The sequence below is a fragment of the Chiloscyllium plagiosum genome, chromosome 24, assembly GCF_004010195.1.
Source record: "Chiloscyllium plagiosum isolate BGI_BamShark_2017 chromosome 24, ASM401019v2, whole genome shotgun sequence".
Classification (NCBI taxonomy): Eukaryota; Metazoa; Chordata; class Chondrichthyes; order Orectolobiformes; family Hemiscylliidae; genus Chiloscyllium; species Chiloscyllium plagiosum.
Window position 1 is genome coordinate 21376674 of NC_057733.1, and position 16376 is coordinate 21393049.

Below are 16376 nucleotides of genomic sequence, written 5' to 3' on the forward strand. Positions count from 1 at the left end.
ACATTTGCTTTCCTTCACGAAGATCACACCTGCACACTTTTCGGTAACTCATAAGGATACCCAGGTCCCTTTTAGAAAAATATTACTACAAGCCCCCATAATCAAATCAGCTCTGGCCTTAGCATTGATCTTAGCAGTACCCCAACACTAACAGTCTGCTACCCTGTGAATAGAAGAAAGTGAGGACTGCAGATTCTGGAGATCAGAGCTTAAAAATGTGTTGCTGGAAAAGCCCAGGTCAGGCAGCAAAGGAACAGGAGAATCGACGTTTCGGGCATAAGCCCTTCAGGAATGAGGAGTGTGCGCCACGCAGGCTAAGATAAAAGGTAGGGAGGAGGGACTTGGGGAAAGGGCGTTGGAAATGCGACAGGAAGGAGGTTAAGGTGAGGGCGGAGAGGTCGGGAAGATGATTGCAGGTCAAGGAGGCGGTGCTGAGGCTGAGGGTTGGGACTGAGATAAGGTGGGGGGAGGGGAAGTGAGGAAGCTGGAGAAATCTGCATTCATCCCTTGTGGTTAGAGGGTTCCTAGGCAGAAGATGAGGCGCTCTTCCTCCAGACGTCATGTTGCCATGGTCTGGCGATGGAGGAGGCCTGGGTTGGTTGGTGCAGGTGTCCCAGGGGTGTTCTCTGAAACGTTCTGGAGGTTGGTGGGCCTGTCTCCCCAATATAGAGGAAGCCACATCGGGTGCAGTAAATGATGTGTGTGGAGGTGCAGGTGAATTTGTGACGGATATGGAAGGATCCCTTGGGGCCTAGTCCCAGAGCAGTGTGAGGGGGAAGTGAGTCCCGGAGCAGTGTGAGGGGATGTGAATCCCGGAACAGTGTGAGGGTGAAGTGAGTCCCGGAGCAGTATGAGAGGGAAGTGAGTCCTGGAACAGTGTGAGGCGGAAGTGAGTCCCGGAACAGTGTGAAGGGGAAGTGAGTCTTGGAACAGTGTGAGGGGGAAGTGAGTCCCGGAGCAGTGTGAGGGGGAAGTGAGTCTTGGAACAGTGTGAGGGGGAAGTGAGTCCCAGAGCAATGTGAGGGGGAAACGAGTCCTAGAGCAGCGAGAAGGGGAAACAAGTCCCAGAGCAGCGTGAGGGGGAAGTGAGTCCCGGAGCAGTGTGAGGGGGAAGTGAGACCCGGAGCAGTGTGAGGGGGTAGTGAGTCCCAGAGCAGCGTGAAGGGGCAATGGGTCGTGGAGCAGCGTGAGGGGGAAACATGTCTTGGAGCAGCGCGAGGGGGAAACCAGTCCCGGAGCAGCGCAAGGGGGAAACGAGTCCCAGAGCAGCGTGAGGGGGCAATGGGTCTTGGAGCAGCGCGAGAGGGAAATGAGTCCCAGAGCAATGTGAGGGGGAAACGAGTCCTAGAGCAGCGAGAAGGGGAAAGAAGTCCCAGAGCAGCGCGAGGGGGAAACAAGTCCCAGAGCAGCGCAAGGGGGCAACGAGTCCCAGAGCAGCTTGAGGGGGAAACGAGTTTTAGAGCAGCGCGCGGCGGAAAAGTGTCCCAGAGCAGCATGAGGTTGCAATGAGTCTCGGAGCAGCGCGAGGAGTAAACATGTCTTGGAGCTGCTCTAGGAGGAAACGAGTCCCAGAGCAGCGTGTGGGGGAAACGAGTCTCAGAACAGCGTGAGGGGGAAACGAGTCTCAGAGCAGCGTGAGGGAGAAACGAGTCCCAGAGCAGTGTGAGGGGGAAACGAGTCTCGGAGCAGCGTGAGGGAGAAACGAGTCCCAGAGCAGTGTGAGGGGGAAACGAGTCTCGGAGCAGCGTGAGGGAGAAACGAGTCCCAGAGCAGTGTGAGGGGGAAGTGAGTCCCGGAGCAGTGTGAGGGGAAGTGAGTCCCGGAGCAGTATGAGAGGGAAGTGAGTCCCGGAACAGTGTGAGGCGGAAGTGAGTCGCGGAGCAGTGTGAGGGGGAAGTGAGTCTTGGAAGAGTGTGAGGGGGAAGTGAGTCCCGGAGCAGTGTGAGGGGGAAGTGAGACCCGGAGCAGTGTGAGGGGGAAGTGAGTCACAGAGCAGCGTGAAGGGGCAATGGGTCTTGGAGCAGCGTGAGGGGGAAACATGTCTTGGAGCAGCGCGAGGGGGAAACCAGTCCCGGAGCAGCGCGAGGGGGAAATGAGTCACAGAGCAGCGTGAGGGGGCAACGGGTCTTGGAGCAGCGCGAGGGGGAATCATGTCTTGGAGCAGCACGAGAGGGAAATGAGTCCCAGAGCAATGTGAGGGGGAAACGAGTCCTAGAGCAGCGAGAGGGGGAAACGAGTCCCAGAGCAGCGCAAGGGGCAACGAGTCACAGAGCAGCGTGAGGGGGAAACGAGTTTTAGAGCAGCGCGCGGCGGAAACGTGTCCCAGAGCAGCATGAGGGTGCAATGAGTCTCGGAGCAGCGCGAGGAGTACACATGTCTTGGCGCAGCGCGAGAGGGAAACGAGTCTCGGAGCAGCGCGAGGGGGAAACAAGTCTTGGAGCAGCGCGAGGAGGAAACGAGTCCCAGAGCAGTGTGAGGGGGTCGCCAGACCATGGCAACACGACGTCTGGAGGAGGAGTGCCTCATCTTCTGCCTAGGAACCCTCCAACCACAAGTGATGAATGCAGATTTCTCCAGCTTCATTTCCCCGCCCCCCCCCCCACCTTTTCAGTCCCAACCCTCAGACTCAGCACCACCTTCTTGACCTGCAACCTTCTTCCTGTTCTCTCCACCCCCATCCCCTTTCCAGACTATCACCCTCACCTTAACCTCCTTCCACCTATCGTATTCCCAGCACCCCTCCCCCAAGACCCTCCTTTTATCTTAGTCTGTGTGACACACCCTCCTCATTCCTAAAGGGCTTATGCCCGAAACGTCGATTCTTCTGTTCCTTTGATGCTGTCTGACCTGCTGCGCTTTTCCAGCAACACATTTAGCTACTGAGAATGACCAGTTTATTCCTACTGCTTTTGACAAAACTAAATCCATTTGTTAATTACCCACAATGCCACATGCTCTAATTCTATTAACCCCATCATGAGCTTTCTGAATATGCAAATTGACCACTGTCCATGGATTCCCATTTACTTGTACAATAGTATATCTACAAAAAAAAATTTGAATAAAAAGTTGATAAAACACTGTACATTGACAAAAAGTGACTTCACTGCTTAAACTTTCATTTTTAAGTGTCCAGTTGTCATACCCTGTACATATTCTGATATTTTTCCAACTAGTGACATCAGGCTAACAGGTCTGCAACTCTCCATTCTTCCTCTTGTTAAATAACGGTTGCATTTGCACCTTTCCAGAATCCCATAGAAAGTTAAAAGAACCATCAAATGCATTAGTTCTGTCCTTCAATACTCTGGATGTAGATATCTGGTCCAGGGAAGTTATCAGCCTTCAATTCAGTTAATTTTTTCCAAGTACTTAGTCTTTATAAGTATTAATTTCTTCCAATTCCTTAGTTTCCCAAATTCATTGGTAACCTAGTATTTCTGGGAAATTTTCTGTCTTCCACAGGTGAAGATAGGCAAAGAACAAACTGATTTAGCTTCTGTCATTCCCCTATTCTCCACTATACATTCTCCTGTAGCACGTGAACAAATCTCACATTAAATTGAAAGAAACTTACTCAAGGGTACCAAGTAACTTACAAAATGGAAAAAAAGTTGCTAAGAATGCAGACAAATACCAAACGCTATGGTACAGGACCATGCCAGTCAGATTTTCATTCAACCACATTGATAAATCCAGTGACAACAGAATTTCATCCATCAATTTTAAAATTAAAAGTAGTCTTGAAGTATATAGTTAATTCTCTCTTCTGCACTTTTCTTCCCACCAGCCTAAACTGCCCTCAAGCCTTTTTCATTCTTGGCTACACGTTAGTCTTGCTGTCAAAGCACCTACTAGATATGTTATACAGTGTGAACTGTTCATTTGAATGCTTTAAGACTAAATATTTTCCAGCCATGCACAGGTGGCAATCTTAAAATTGGACAACTTACAAATGACTTACATGGCCGTAGTTACATACTGCATACAGGAAATAGCACTCAAATAGCCATTGCTCAGAGTCCTTTTCCCACCATGATCAATTACTAACTTTCTCAATGTCTGTGAGCTCAGTTAGGATCATGTTGAGATCTACATGACCAAACTTAAAAATCAGTCACGTATACTGCTTGATGACTATCTGGACTCTACTAGGAAACACCGAAGTTAGGCAGAGGCGGGATTAAACAAAGTAATTATAGACTTACTTCAAAAATTTCAAAGCCAGCAATATCCAAAATGCCGATGAAAGAAGCTCCCTGCCGTTTTGTCCTATCCAAAGCTTTGTTAATGCGGTGAACAAGCCAACGAAAGAGACGTTCATACGTAGCTTTTGCTAAAGCTTCAATTGCAAAGTCAGCCTTAAACAAAATCAAAAATAAATAAATTTATAGCCGTGAAAAAACTTCAATTCATTTTTAGTGCTGCAAGCCAGTCATACCTGCTCTTTGGTCTGTGCCTTCTGAACATAGTCTCGACCAACTTTGATACGTGGTGTGAGAATAGCACGAGTAAATTCCATCACATTCATTCCCAGCAGGTGACAGAGTTTCTGAGCAGCTTTACAAAAAAAAAGTACAGATTACTGAACGATCTCTTAACAAATGGCTTCATTTATTTTCCACTTTACTGGATTTTTAGCAGGTATGGAGAAAAACAATTCCACAAAATTGAGCAGCATTTGTATATCCATTCAATGGTGAACAACTTTGATAACTGGATAAATGCCTCAGTTTGTTCTATTATTTTTCAATATAGAAGGCAAATCACAAAAAGCAGCCAAGTCCTCTGAAGGATCAGAGACATCAATTCTCTCTCTACTAACATGCCAAGTATTTTCAGCATTTCTGTTCTTATCACAGAAGCGAGCAAGTTGGCAGATGGAGCCAGCCTCCCCAAGACAGAGGAACTCCTGTAGATAGGTCTGAAGTAGAAATACATACACAGTATAAGTGTTCCAACCCCACAAACACTCATCTTAAACTGCCCCTTGGGTATTAAATAACTGAATTATACAAGGAGTAGCTGTCTTGTGATTCCATGCCCATTAATCATACACGAGTTGCAAAACAAAGTAAGGTTGAGGAGAATGTCTTCACAAGTAAATACCATGGAATACTGTGCCACAAGATGCAGTTGAGGTAAATGTTACTGCATCAAAATTAACATGCACAGTTTAACCCAGGACCCTTACAAGGTGAACAAATTATCTGCTTTTGAACGCTTTCTTAAAAAAAAAAAAATCTGCTCTACCAACATTACAATACATTTGATATTTTTGTGCAATTTACAATTACTTTCTAGGCTCCAAATAACCTTGTTAGACTGCATGCAATTTTTGAAAAAATTCACAAATAGACTACTTAATGTAAAAATCTGCAAACATCAAAAGAACAAACTAATGTGACTTATGGTCTAAAGTCCCTTGAGAGGGCTGGAGGGAGGAAGGGAAGTTATTGTTAAATGAAGCCCAGTTTAGGGAGTTAAACAGCCAGCATGGCAGTACTGCAATGGCCACAGCTAGGCTAGAAAAAGAAAATTAGCTTCGGTTGATGTGTGGAGAAATCTAATATTACACTAACTAGCTGCAACTTCATGCCAGTATATTCTTTAGATCTACTTCTAAAAATTGTGTTAAACAAGAAAGTGGCATAATACACAAACTTGTGTTATAAACTGATAGCTATAAGTTAATGACACATGACTTAGCTTACCAGTGTTGTCTGGCATAGATGCTTGGTCTGTATTCCTTTCCTTCTTGAAGACTATGTTACCAAACTGCAGTACTGAAGAAGCTACTTTCAACATTGCTAGAAGGTAACAATTAGAACAATTAATAAGAACATCTCTTGTCCAAACTATCATGCTAGAAAAGAAATTTAGATCTTTGTAGTAAAAGATGGGACAATGATATCCACCAGGCTTCAGAGTTGTCCGGTCTGAAAATCTTTCCCAGCATTTTCTTGGGTTCAGCTCCTCAAACCAATTACGGCCACTTTAAACTACATCATGATATAGTTGCAGCTAACACTGCAAACCCACTTCAAATTTTACACAGAGCAAAACAATCCAACTCAAAATTGCACTGGAGAATGCAAAATCAAGATCAAAGCTTTCTGAAAGTAGTGGAGCAGGATCCTTGCATGGAAACCAAGACAGGTTACATTTACACAGCTACACGGATGCTAAACCAGTTTTATGAATGCACCTTTAACTAAACAAAATTAATACCACAAAGAGTTTGGAAACTTAAGCCCTTTTTAAGGCTCCTTGATGACTTGAAATATTGTCAAGTATGACATAGCCGAAGCAACAGATAGAGCATATACTTAACATTCAATCCTAGGAATTCATACAGAAATGCACAGCAATTCAAAAATAATGTGACACCGATACACCAACATAAGACCAAAGAATGAGAAGAGCCATAGAAAGGTTACAGCATGTGCACATTGCACCTGCTCAGCTGGAATTAAACTTGCTGCCCATTCGAATCCATTTTCCAGCATTTGACTGGTGGTCTTACAGCCCTTCAGGTGCAGACAGATTCCTTTTTAAAAATCAACTACCATTTTTTTTTGGTGAGGGGTGAGCTTTTCCTCCTGTGCCCTCAAATTCTTCTACCTATTACCTTTAAATCTGTCTCCATTAATTGACTTCTCCACCTGTCCTGTCCACTATCCAAACCTCTCATTGAGGTGGAAAAATTAATCAGGTCACCCCTCAGCCTCCTCTCATGCAAGGACAACCACCATAACATATCCAGTCTTACCTCAAATCTGCAATTTTCAAATCCTGGCAACATTCCTGCAAATCTCCCCTATATTCAAAGCAATTATGCCTTCTTTGTAAGATGGTGAGCAGAACCATAGACAAGATTCCAGCTGTGACCGAATGGGTTCCAGTATTATCCCACAGCTTTGTTTTTCCTTGCTCAACAAAGGAAAACATCCCACATGTATTCCCTTGCTTTATTTCCCTTGCCCTCAAATGCATAACCTTGTACTTTTCTGGATTGAATTCCATTTGCCATTTTTCCATCCACTCAAAAGATATCATCCAGCTGGAACAGCGCCCTCTTTACTAGCAATTGCCTTGCCAACTTGTGGCATCTACAACTTTCCAAATCATGCTTCACACAAAGTGTGAATCATTAGTATATACCATAAACAAGAGACCCACAGAACACTGGGCCACCATTGGAAGCTGTATTCCATTTGCAAAAACATCTGCAAAAGCAGTGAACAATTTTGGATCCAATTCACCATATTCCCCTGTAATCTAAAGGGCTAGATATAAAGACCATGGAAGCAGAACAACATTCTGCTGTTCAGAGACTGAATGTACTAGGGGAACTAAATCTAGCCAAATTTACAAGGTTGTCATCTATATACTAAGCAAGAGTAGGACTGTAAACTGCTGGCACTTTAATAGTGGAACAAAAGACTTCAAAAGAGTAACATTCTGAATGGAAACTATTAATACTGATGTATTACAAGATTAAAGCTTCGTTAGTCAAAAGATCTTGCATTGTACTGAAACTACATCTTAAGCTGACCCAATTGCCTTTAATTCAATGCTTAATAATGGTATTGACTGTTTAATAAACAATGTGCCAATTCACAATTGCTAATGTTTGGTATCATCTTTGAGAGCAACTCATTCACTCAATACTATTTTGCAATCCATGGTAGGCAGTAAACATTAGTTCAACTTCCAATGAAGAGATCAATCAACTTTAACTTTTTTTATTGCAATTCCCTACACAGTTAATTATTCTGTAATTACTACAGCCATGACAACATTTCACTGTTTTGTAGCTTAGAGCACAAATACAGAAACAGAAATCAGAACTTTAAACTGAAATGTGATCAATATTTGCTGGGTGACTATAATGACAAGTTAATGTTTGGATATGATTTCAGACTTAAAGTGAAAGAACTGGTTGTTTTATTTTAAACATGAAACAGTCCAAGTCTTGGCTTTAAGACAGAATTCCCTTTCCAGTTCACTTTCATCAATTTGACGTTGGATGACTTTTACAGAACAAAGTTGGGTTAATGGAAAAAATGCACATTTCCCTAGAATTGAACATACTCCATGTCAATTTTATACTCGAGTGAATGCAGTGGGAAATATGCTGAGTAAGGATATGACCACTGGAAAGAGATTTACATGTCAATTGCATGTTAATTGCTTCTCAAAACCCATTCAATGAGGAAAATGTATTTGTCCAGTTGACAAGAACCACCTGACACTGATTATGAACATATTCCTGAAAAACACTACCAGAAATAGTGATAGATATTAATGCCTGTTTGAGCATTAAATATACACAGTCTGATGTACCTGTTAAATTAAAATTGTTCAGAAAATAAATTTCAAAATTCACAGGATTAGAACATTGTACTAAAACTGGAATTGCATTTTTCACAACCACATTGTGAATTTATGTAACCAAACTGGAAAAAGACATGAAAAAACAAGAAAAAAATCCAAATAAAGTTCACCCATTAAAACAGAAAGTGTAACAGTCTCACTTTTTTTTTAAAATTGAGACAGACTTACTTTTGATAATTTAGCAAAAGAAATGCTTCTAATATCAGTAATGGCGACCTCTCAGAAAGCTGCCCACAAATATTAAGTGATTCCTGGTGTTAACTGGAATCTGGTGCTAGATTAAGGGCATCTCCAGGTATCAGCTACAGTAATGTTAAAATTGGGTAAGCAACCAGACTGAAGAATTCCCACAAGTCATGAACTAAAATATAAACATTTTACAAATATAAATTTTACGGTGAGCAAAACATTTGACTAACATTGTGGGATTAAAATATGAGATTTAAAAAAGTTAAGTGCATGGAATCATACTTGAAATTGGAAATTCTGAGTGTAAAATTAAAGGGTCAAATGTTTCTTAAGTGCCTCATTCAGTAATGTTCAATTGTTCCCAAAGGGACTTAAAAATATCAACTACGTAAAAATGGAAATTCTTATCAGTTCAGTGATTTGCAATTTTTAAGATTCATTCACAGGATGAGGGCCTCACTGGTTGTTCCAGCATTTACTGCCCATCTCTAATTGCCCAGAGGGCAGTTAAGAGTGGAATACATTGTGCTGGGTCTGCAGTCACACAGAGCAGATGCCAGTTTCCTTCCCTAAAGAGCATGAACCAGATGAGTTTTTTCCAACAATCGATAAAAGTATTAGTGGTCACCATTAGACTCAATTGCCAGTTTTTCTTTGCATTCAAATTCCACCATCTGCTGTGGGTCCCTGGTTCAACAGTCCAACTATACTACCACCAGCTCATTGCCCTCCCCTTAATGGTCTAAAAGCATGGGAAGTTCTTCGGTACCTTAAAAAGGAAGGAGAAATTAGGATAAAGAAAATACTGAAAAAGGTGAATAAGCCATACATGAACAGATTTAAGATTGACAACTAAAGGTAACTTAAATAGGATGTTCCAAGTCCTCCCAAAACTTCCCCTTCCCTCCCCATGCAGTCTTACATCCACTTAATCTAAAAGAAGGTTTGACCGACTGATTGTATTTGCCCCTTTAACTGCACAGGTTGATTTCTGAAATATCAAATACTGTCAATTTTGCTGCCATGCTTGTTGTAAGATCAAGGCCACTGGTCAGTTCAGATGGACCAGAAGCCTTTGAAAAATGGTTTCTGTAATTGTGAACTGTCCACCATACAATATTGCCCCATATTATGAATTTTCCCCATTTTCTGATTAAAATTTAAGCACAATAATAAATACCTCAAGGCTCTATTTTCTCACCCTTTAAGAGAACATAATCCCATTAATCTTACGAATTTTTGTATATTGATTGACTAAATATGGCAAAGATACCAACTTACACAATATTTCCTCATGTGAAAAACCCATGATGTGCATTGCCTCCATGGTTTCTTGAAAGTTATCTTTTTCCTGCTGTCCAGGGATAGGGACATAACCATTGGATAGGAAACGGTAACTATTAAATCCTTCAAGCAACAAATCAGCTGTGTATTTAAAAAAAAAGTTCCATTATAGGTTTCTTAAAAATTGATACATGCACAGGAAATAAAATTACATTGTAGAAAGCAAGACTTTAGATCCTACAGAAAACAAGGGAAGGGCATCGGTGCATCAAGGAGGGAGGGTCAGATGCAAAAGTGAAGATCCAAAAAGTTATGAATTACAGGAATCAGGTTTAAGGCTGATAATTAAAAAGACAGCCTCAAAAGCAGTACATTGTTTCATCTGCAAAGTCTCCCTTCTATCCACAACCCCTCTTTTCCAGCCACATTTCTTAAAAAGGAGACACTTTTGCAGGTTTATACTTGTTTGCATTTGTGAAACCAGTAAGCAGTCACCTTTATAATAGCCGTGCCAACCTGCTTCAAACACAATTGAACATTAACGTGTTTGACTAGAGAAGTCATAATGGAATTCAAAAATATGTTCAGTTAACAAACTCTTTATAGAAAGGACACTGAATTGCAAGTCAAGGGGGAAATATGGTTACTAAATCCTTTTATTTAGTAGTGGATCCTGAAGTTAAAATTGGGAATGAAAACTACTTTTTCTGGCCTGTTATGGTTTAATGGAACACTGGTCATTCTTCCATACAATAAGCAGCGAGGTGGCAAACTGTACCAAAAGAGAGTATAATGCAAGTAAACTTTGCCCTACCCATTAATACCAATACAACATGATCGATAAAAGTAAAAAAAATTCTGGCAATAGTGTGAACTTGCTGGGGCACTTGTACAATGGGTCAACACTAAACTGCTCCAGTTCCTGTCTGAATGCCAAAACATATGTAATTTAAAAATTTAGTGTTAATGCTTGCCACATTATCTGGGCAAATAATGTGCAAACCAGATATCAACATTAATTTTATCATAAGTTGAACAAATTCCAACTTGATTATTGTATAATAACTTGAGACTAAAGCCTTAAGTGAAGTCAAAAATTAATCCCAGATGTCTCATTTCCACTGAAGTTTGGAAATCAACATTGCTCTGCAATCTCTGCATGCCTGAACTTAGTTTCCAGTCTAACATGTGGGGGAGGAAAGCAAATTGAATACAATGGAGCATGGTGATTTCTATCCAAATCCTCATATCTGACTAACTCTGCAAGGTGAGGGGGGGAAAACAAGAATATATCTCAACATTTTTCATTCATGAACTGGATTTACATTTGAGATGTTCTCCTGCACCACAAAGCAGCTGATAGAAAATATGGAATGTTCTTTCTTCCTTAGCCTGGCGGATTGCTCGGGATTTTTCCAGAAGATCTGGTCAAAGTCAAGGATCATTTTTAAACATTTTAACATGCTTACCAAATTCCAGGATGTCAAAATGCTGAGGTCTTTGTAACAATTGCCAGATGACTGCCATTTACAAAACTTTATCTTAAATAGTGCTAATCTGGAAAGGAAGTTAGAGTATCTATTGACAAACAAAACAGTTGCAAAAAATCAAACTTTTAAGATGGCTGTGTTTGGTAAGATTTAGTTAACCTGTTATTGGAAGATCTCAATTTAACAGAGGATCTTCCTTCTATCAAATTTTCTTTGTTTCCAAATCAAACTGGGCTCATTGAAAATATTGGATTAATAATTGGTTTGTGCATAAAAGTCTAACAAATCTAAAATATTCATCATTTGGACCCCTGAATCTGCTTCACCAATCAACATGATCATGGCTGGCCTTCGGTATCAGCTCCACCTTTCCGCATTATCCCCATTCACCTTCAAAATGCACCATGAATTGATAAAGAATAATCTTCCATCTCCAAAATAGTTTAATAGCATTATCCAAATATCGACAAAAAAATAAGCAAAAATCTCCAAGACAATATTTTTATCCTACACCTTGTACTCTAGCACCTCCCCCTCAAATACAACCAGTTATCAGGATACAGGTCTCAATGTTGGCCCCCACAATGTAACCAGTCACATCAAAGTTGATTCGGATAAACTTGCCCTACAAGAGAAAAAAATTATTTAAGCATACATCCAGACTTAGCACTTTTGTAAATATTAAGTTACATAAAATTATGCACTTGAAAATAGTAATCATAGACACAAAATGTTGCCAAGTTTAACAATTCCAAATAATCTTAAGCTAAGGTGCTAATGGATGTTTATAAAACTTCACAGGTTATCAGGGTGATAGTGAAAAAAACAAGACCTGCCATGAGCTGTTCAGACATTTTTCAATCTAAGTACATCAATCATCAATAAGTGACAAGCACATCTACAACTGAGTCAAAACCAGCGAGAAATATTTAGATTGATTTAACGACAGTTTTTTTGGGGGTGGTGGGGACAGAATTGAAGACGACAGAATTAAAGTCGAAACTAACCCAAATTCATTAACTGTATTTTAAGCCTGTTTTCCAATGCTATAGATAATTTCAAGTTCAGTCCATCATTATAGGTCACAATGTCATTGAAGCAACAGACATTACAATTTCTTAGCTAAAAATCAAAATCACCAAAACTCAACTGACTTGGCAGTGTGATTTATTTTCCTTTTGAAAAAAAAAGGAAGCTCAATCGTGGCCTTTTACATGGTTAAATTCCCAATGTGAGCCTTAAACTTTTCAAAGAGCTTCTATAAAACATGCCAAGACTATATCAGCAGAGCATATGAATCGGTTACCAACTTTAAATCTTTGGAGAATTGCAGTCATTTCTGCACTGTAAATGGATTGTTTTTATTTGAAATAACAAATCAAGATTAATCTACAGAGATCCCAGCTGACTCTGAAGTAGTATGAATTACTGAACATACCAGAAAACTCAGTTTAAAGGAGAAAGGGATTCAGGAAAGGAGGGGATTCTCACTGGATAATAAAAGATGGGACAGATTGCTAAAGAATGAGACATGAGAAAATGGTGCCAGAGAAATGACAAACGAGCTCCAGTAGTGAGAAAAAGAGAATCTGTGCAAAAAGTAAAAATAAAGACTGAAAAGAACTTCAACTTGGCACAAAACCCTTTTGAACATTTCATAAAATCAGTTCAAGTTTTGATTAAGTGCATATTTTTAATTTAATTGCTCGAGTGTAATAAATAATTCTGATAAAAATGAAGTTTACTCACTGGATAAACATTCCTTCAAAGTTGTTTTCGCTAGGACAGTTGACAAGTTTCAAAAACAGTGTCCCATTTCAGAGATGGCAAAAATGATTCCTCAGGCCTGGTGTCTTACTCCAGAGCAAGTTAAATTAAATTTGCAGGTGGTCAACTCGTGTTATCTTTTCATATTTTACATATTACAGAAGCTGTTCATGGTAGAAACCCCAGAAGTCCCTCCCCAAGAGCACTGGAGAGTCAACATAGAGTATGGACCTCAGCAATTAAAAAAAGGTGGTAATTCCCCACCTTCTTAAAAGGCAACTAGTCCAGCAACAAATATTAGCTTAGCAAGTCCTAGTATTAAAAACAGGACATCAGATGAACAGAATGGGAAAAGAAGAATTCATTTTTTGCTGCAATGATGACCAAGTGTCAGAAAACATTTTTTCCTTTTCAATCGTTATTAGGGGAACAAACATGTCAAATTGAAACTCCACGAGCATGCACTGGCTTTGTTACGATTGGAAGGCTTTCCATTCTGGTTTAGGGTAGGAGCTCGAGAACAAAGTTTTAACGAGGCACAGCAAATCCTGTATCCTCAAGGTCACCTATTCTCACCAAAACATAGCAATAAAAATTCAACAATTGTGGGCAGGTAAACTCCTACCCACAATTTTTAGTTTGCTTTTTAACTGGTATTTTTAAGTGGACTCTGTATTTGTGAATTTCTCATTCACAGCAGTTCCTCGGAAAACGAACACTTGCACGTATGAAGGGACGACTATTCATTTTAAAAACTTAACATTTTCTTACCAACATGTTATTGGTTTGTGAGGATAGTGGTGCAGATTTGAACATTACATGCAGCTCCATTAGGGAATGGATGTGTGCAGTTTTGCACAGCTTTTTACTTACTTGCCCTCAGAATCTCAACAGTTTCCAGTCAAGCAGCCTGGTTTTTGGTTTTCATTTTAGGTAAATTTTAACAACGCAAATGGAAAACAAGTTGGTAACAAAACAAATGCAACTAGAATGTAATCGAAGATACATTAGGACTGTTGGGGTCACCCTTGACTGGTAGCTGAGCCCAGAGATACACCCCCAGATAGGCTGGCATTCCAGGAGCTCTCAAGGCTGTCAGCACCACCCAATTTGTTGATGTCACATTTTAGCAACCAGGAGCTTACTGATAGCCAAGGCTGAGCATATACAGATGATGGTGCAGCTCCGGGATTTAAAAAAGTTTGACCAGGGTTCTGGGAAGAAAACTTTGTGCTGCACAATTTCAGAGACTCTCACCTCATCAACATGAAGCTATTTCCCCATGACCTGTCTGAAAACCTGGTCACTCTAAACTCCGCTGAGCAGGTTCATTTTGAGAATCTTGTGTTCTACACATCATCCACATGAATTACTGCAACAAGAGCACATTGTGTTCAGTGCAGACTGACTTGTTCTCAGCAATCTGAGAGGGGGAACAGAAGACTGTTTCACAAGGCAAGAAAACTTGGGGAGGGGAGCATGAGAGCAAGTGCAGAGAATTCAATGGAAATATGAAGTTGCAGGGATCTGGAAGGAGAGATTAGGGAAAGTGGTAAAGGCAAGGAAAAATAGCTGACTGCTGTGCAATGAGTTGCTTTCTGCCTGTCAGAGTTCACCCCATCAACATTTAAAACACTTTAGTTTCATTCACAAGCTAAAGAATAGCACTGCTGTTAAGTGTTAAAATATTGCAATTCAGTACTTAATGTACACCCATCAAGAAATTGCTTTAACTAGTCATTCCATTTTTACCATGAAATAATTTGCTTCTTGAAATGCTATGTAACAAGTCACTATTTAAACTCCTCTCAATGTTCAAATGTTTGATTTGTAGGATGATAGAAATGTTAAACTCTAAAGGAATTGTAGCTGGCACAGTAGATACTTGCCATTTTTAAGCTTCTACATTGTCTATCAGGTTTCAGAATAAAAATACCATGGGGATCAGACCACAGCAATGTTAAGACATTAAATAACTTACAGATGTATTGCCTCAAACCCAAAAATGTTGGCTGCAACCTTCCTTGAACACTTCACACTTCCAAAGCTATTGCTTCAATTATTTTGGAACCATCTTAGCCTCAAATATTTTTAGCAATAAACAAAATCCTTCTGGAATCCAGAACTCCAAATATGGAAAAGTAGGATACATTAAAAATGGTCCCTCAATCCAGATTACCACGATAACTCTTCCCACCTCCCCCACCCTAAAACGAAAGTGATTGATCTAGAAGTTGCCTGGATTACTCGTGCTAACAAGTCAAAATGGGGTTTTGCAGTTGGTATGAGCACCTGACAGAGAGTACAGTCTAACCTGTTTGGAAATGACCATCCACCCCAAGCAAAGGTTGTAATCTCTTCATTAGCCTGGGGAGATTCTCAGCTGAAAACTACACAAGGGCAGTAGTGTGGAAAGTGTGCAAATAGAAAGGCTACGAAAAGGAGAGAAAACATCAATAAAAATGCTACCTGCCAGATTAAACAGTATGATCTGCAGAATGTTTATTGAAACACAGTCTTCAGAGGCAAACGGGGATATTTCAGAGGCTCTGGGGATTGCAACACTTTAAACCACAAAGGGCTGAACTGGCTTCACAAGGAGTAGGATATTATCCAAAACCTTTTACAAAGGTATTTTGATACTCAGCCCAAAAGTCAGTCAGTACATTAACGAGACATGCAAGCTAAAGAACAAACCTGCAATGCCCTCAGGAATAATGTCTCTGATCACAATACTGCAAAAGGCCCAATGCTAATTATGCATGGCGATGAGGCAATTTTGACTTCTTATTCAATGTTGCTGAGTGCATAATCTTTTGAAAATTCTGGAATTTCAGTTTAAGTTTAGATTGGTGACGTTTCTCAGCTGTATCTTAGATGATCAAAGCAGATTTGCATTTGTTCCTTCATTCTTCAAAGTTTGTCAGGATATTCACAAACTAGTACATGTATATTTAATATTCACTTGTCAATTCGTTTGATTTGCTATTATATTCAATTGAAGTTCTGCAAATAGCTAAACAAAATTAGCATTTCAATTGCATAAATGACCATTAATGAGCTCAATATTTCATTGATCTCAGCAGGGAAGTGATGGAGTAATGACATTTCCTGGATCCCTCGTCCTGTGACAATGTTCAGGGAATCCAGATTTGAATCCCACAACATCGGATTTAATTCACATTGCACAATTAAACACTAGATTGCAAGTCAACGATAACAAAACTAAACTAAACTGTCCACTAA

At 40.3% G+C, this 16376-nt stretch overlaps 1 protein-coding gene across 3 annotated transcripts in view; it reads right to left on the minus strand.

Annotated features, from left to right (window-relative positions):
- The window catches only part of LOC122562058 (myosin-10), a 159471-nt gene that overhangs the window by 52622 nt on the left and 90473 nt on the right, over window positions 1–16376 (minus strand). For all 3 annotated transcript variants that reach the window (XM_043714526.1, XM_043714525.1, XM_043714524.1), the window contains 6 exons: window positions 11925–11988; window positions 11199–11297; window positions 9871–10014; window positions 5715–5810; window positions 4442–4560; window positions 4209–4361 (listed from right to left, as the gene is read on the minus strand). In XM_043714526.1, the coding sequence (XP_043570461.1) occupies window positions 4209–4361; window positions 4442–4560; window positions 5715–5810; window positions 9871–10014; window positions 11199–11297; window positions 11925–11988 (675 nt within the window). The remainder of the gene's footprint in view (window positions 1–4208; window positions 4362–4441; window positions 4561–5714; window positions 5811–9870; window positions 10015–11198; window positions 11298–11924; window positions 11989–16376) is intronic.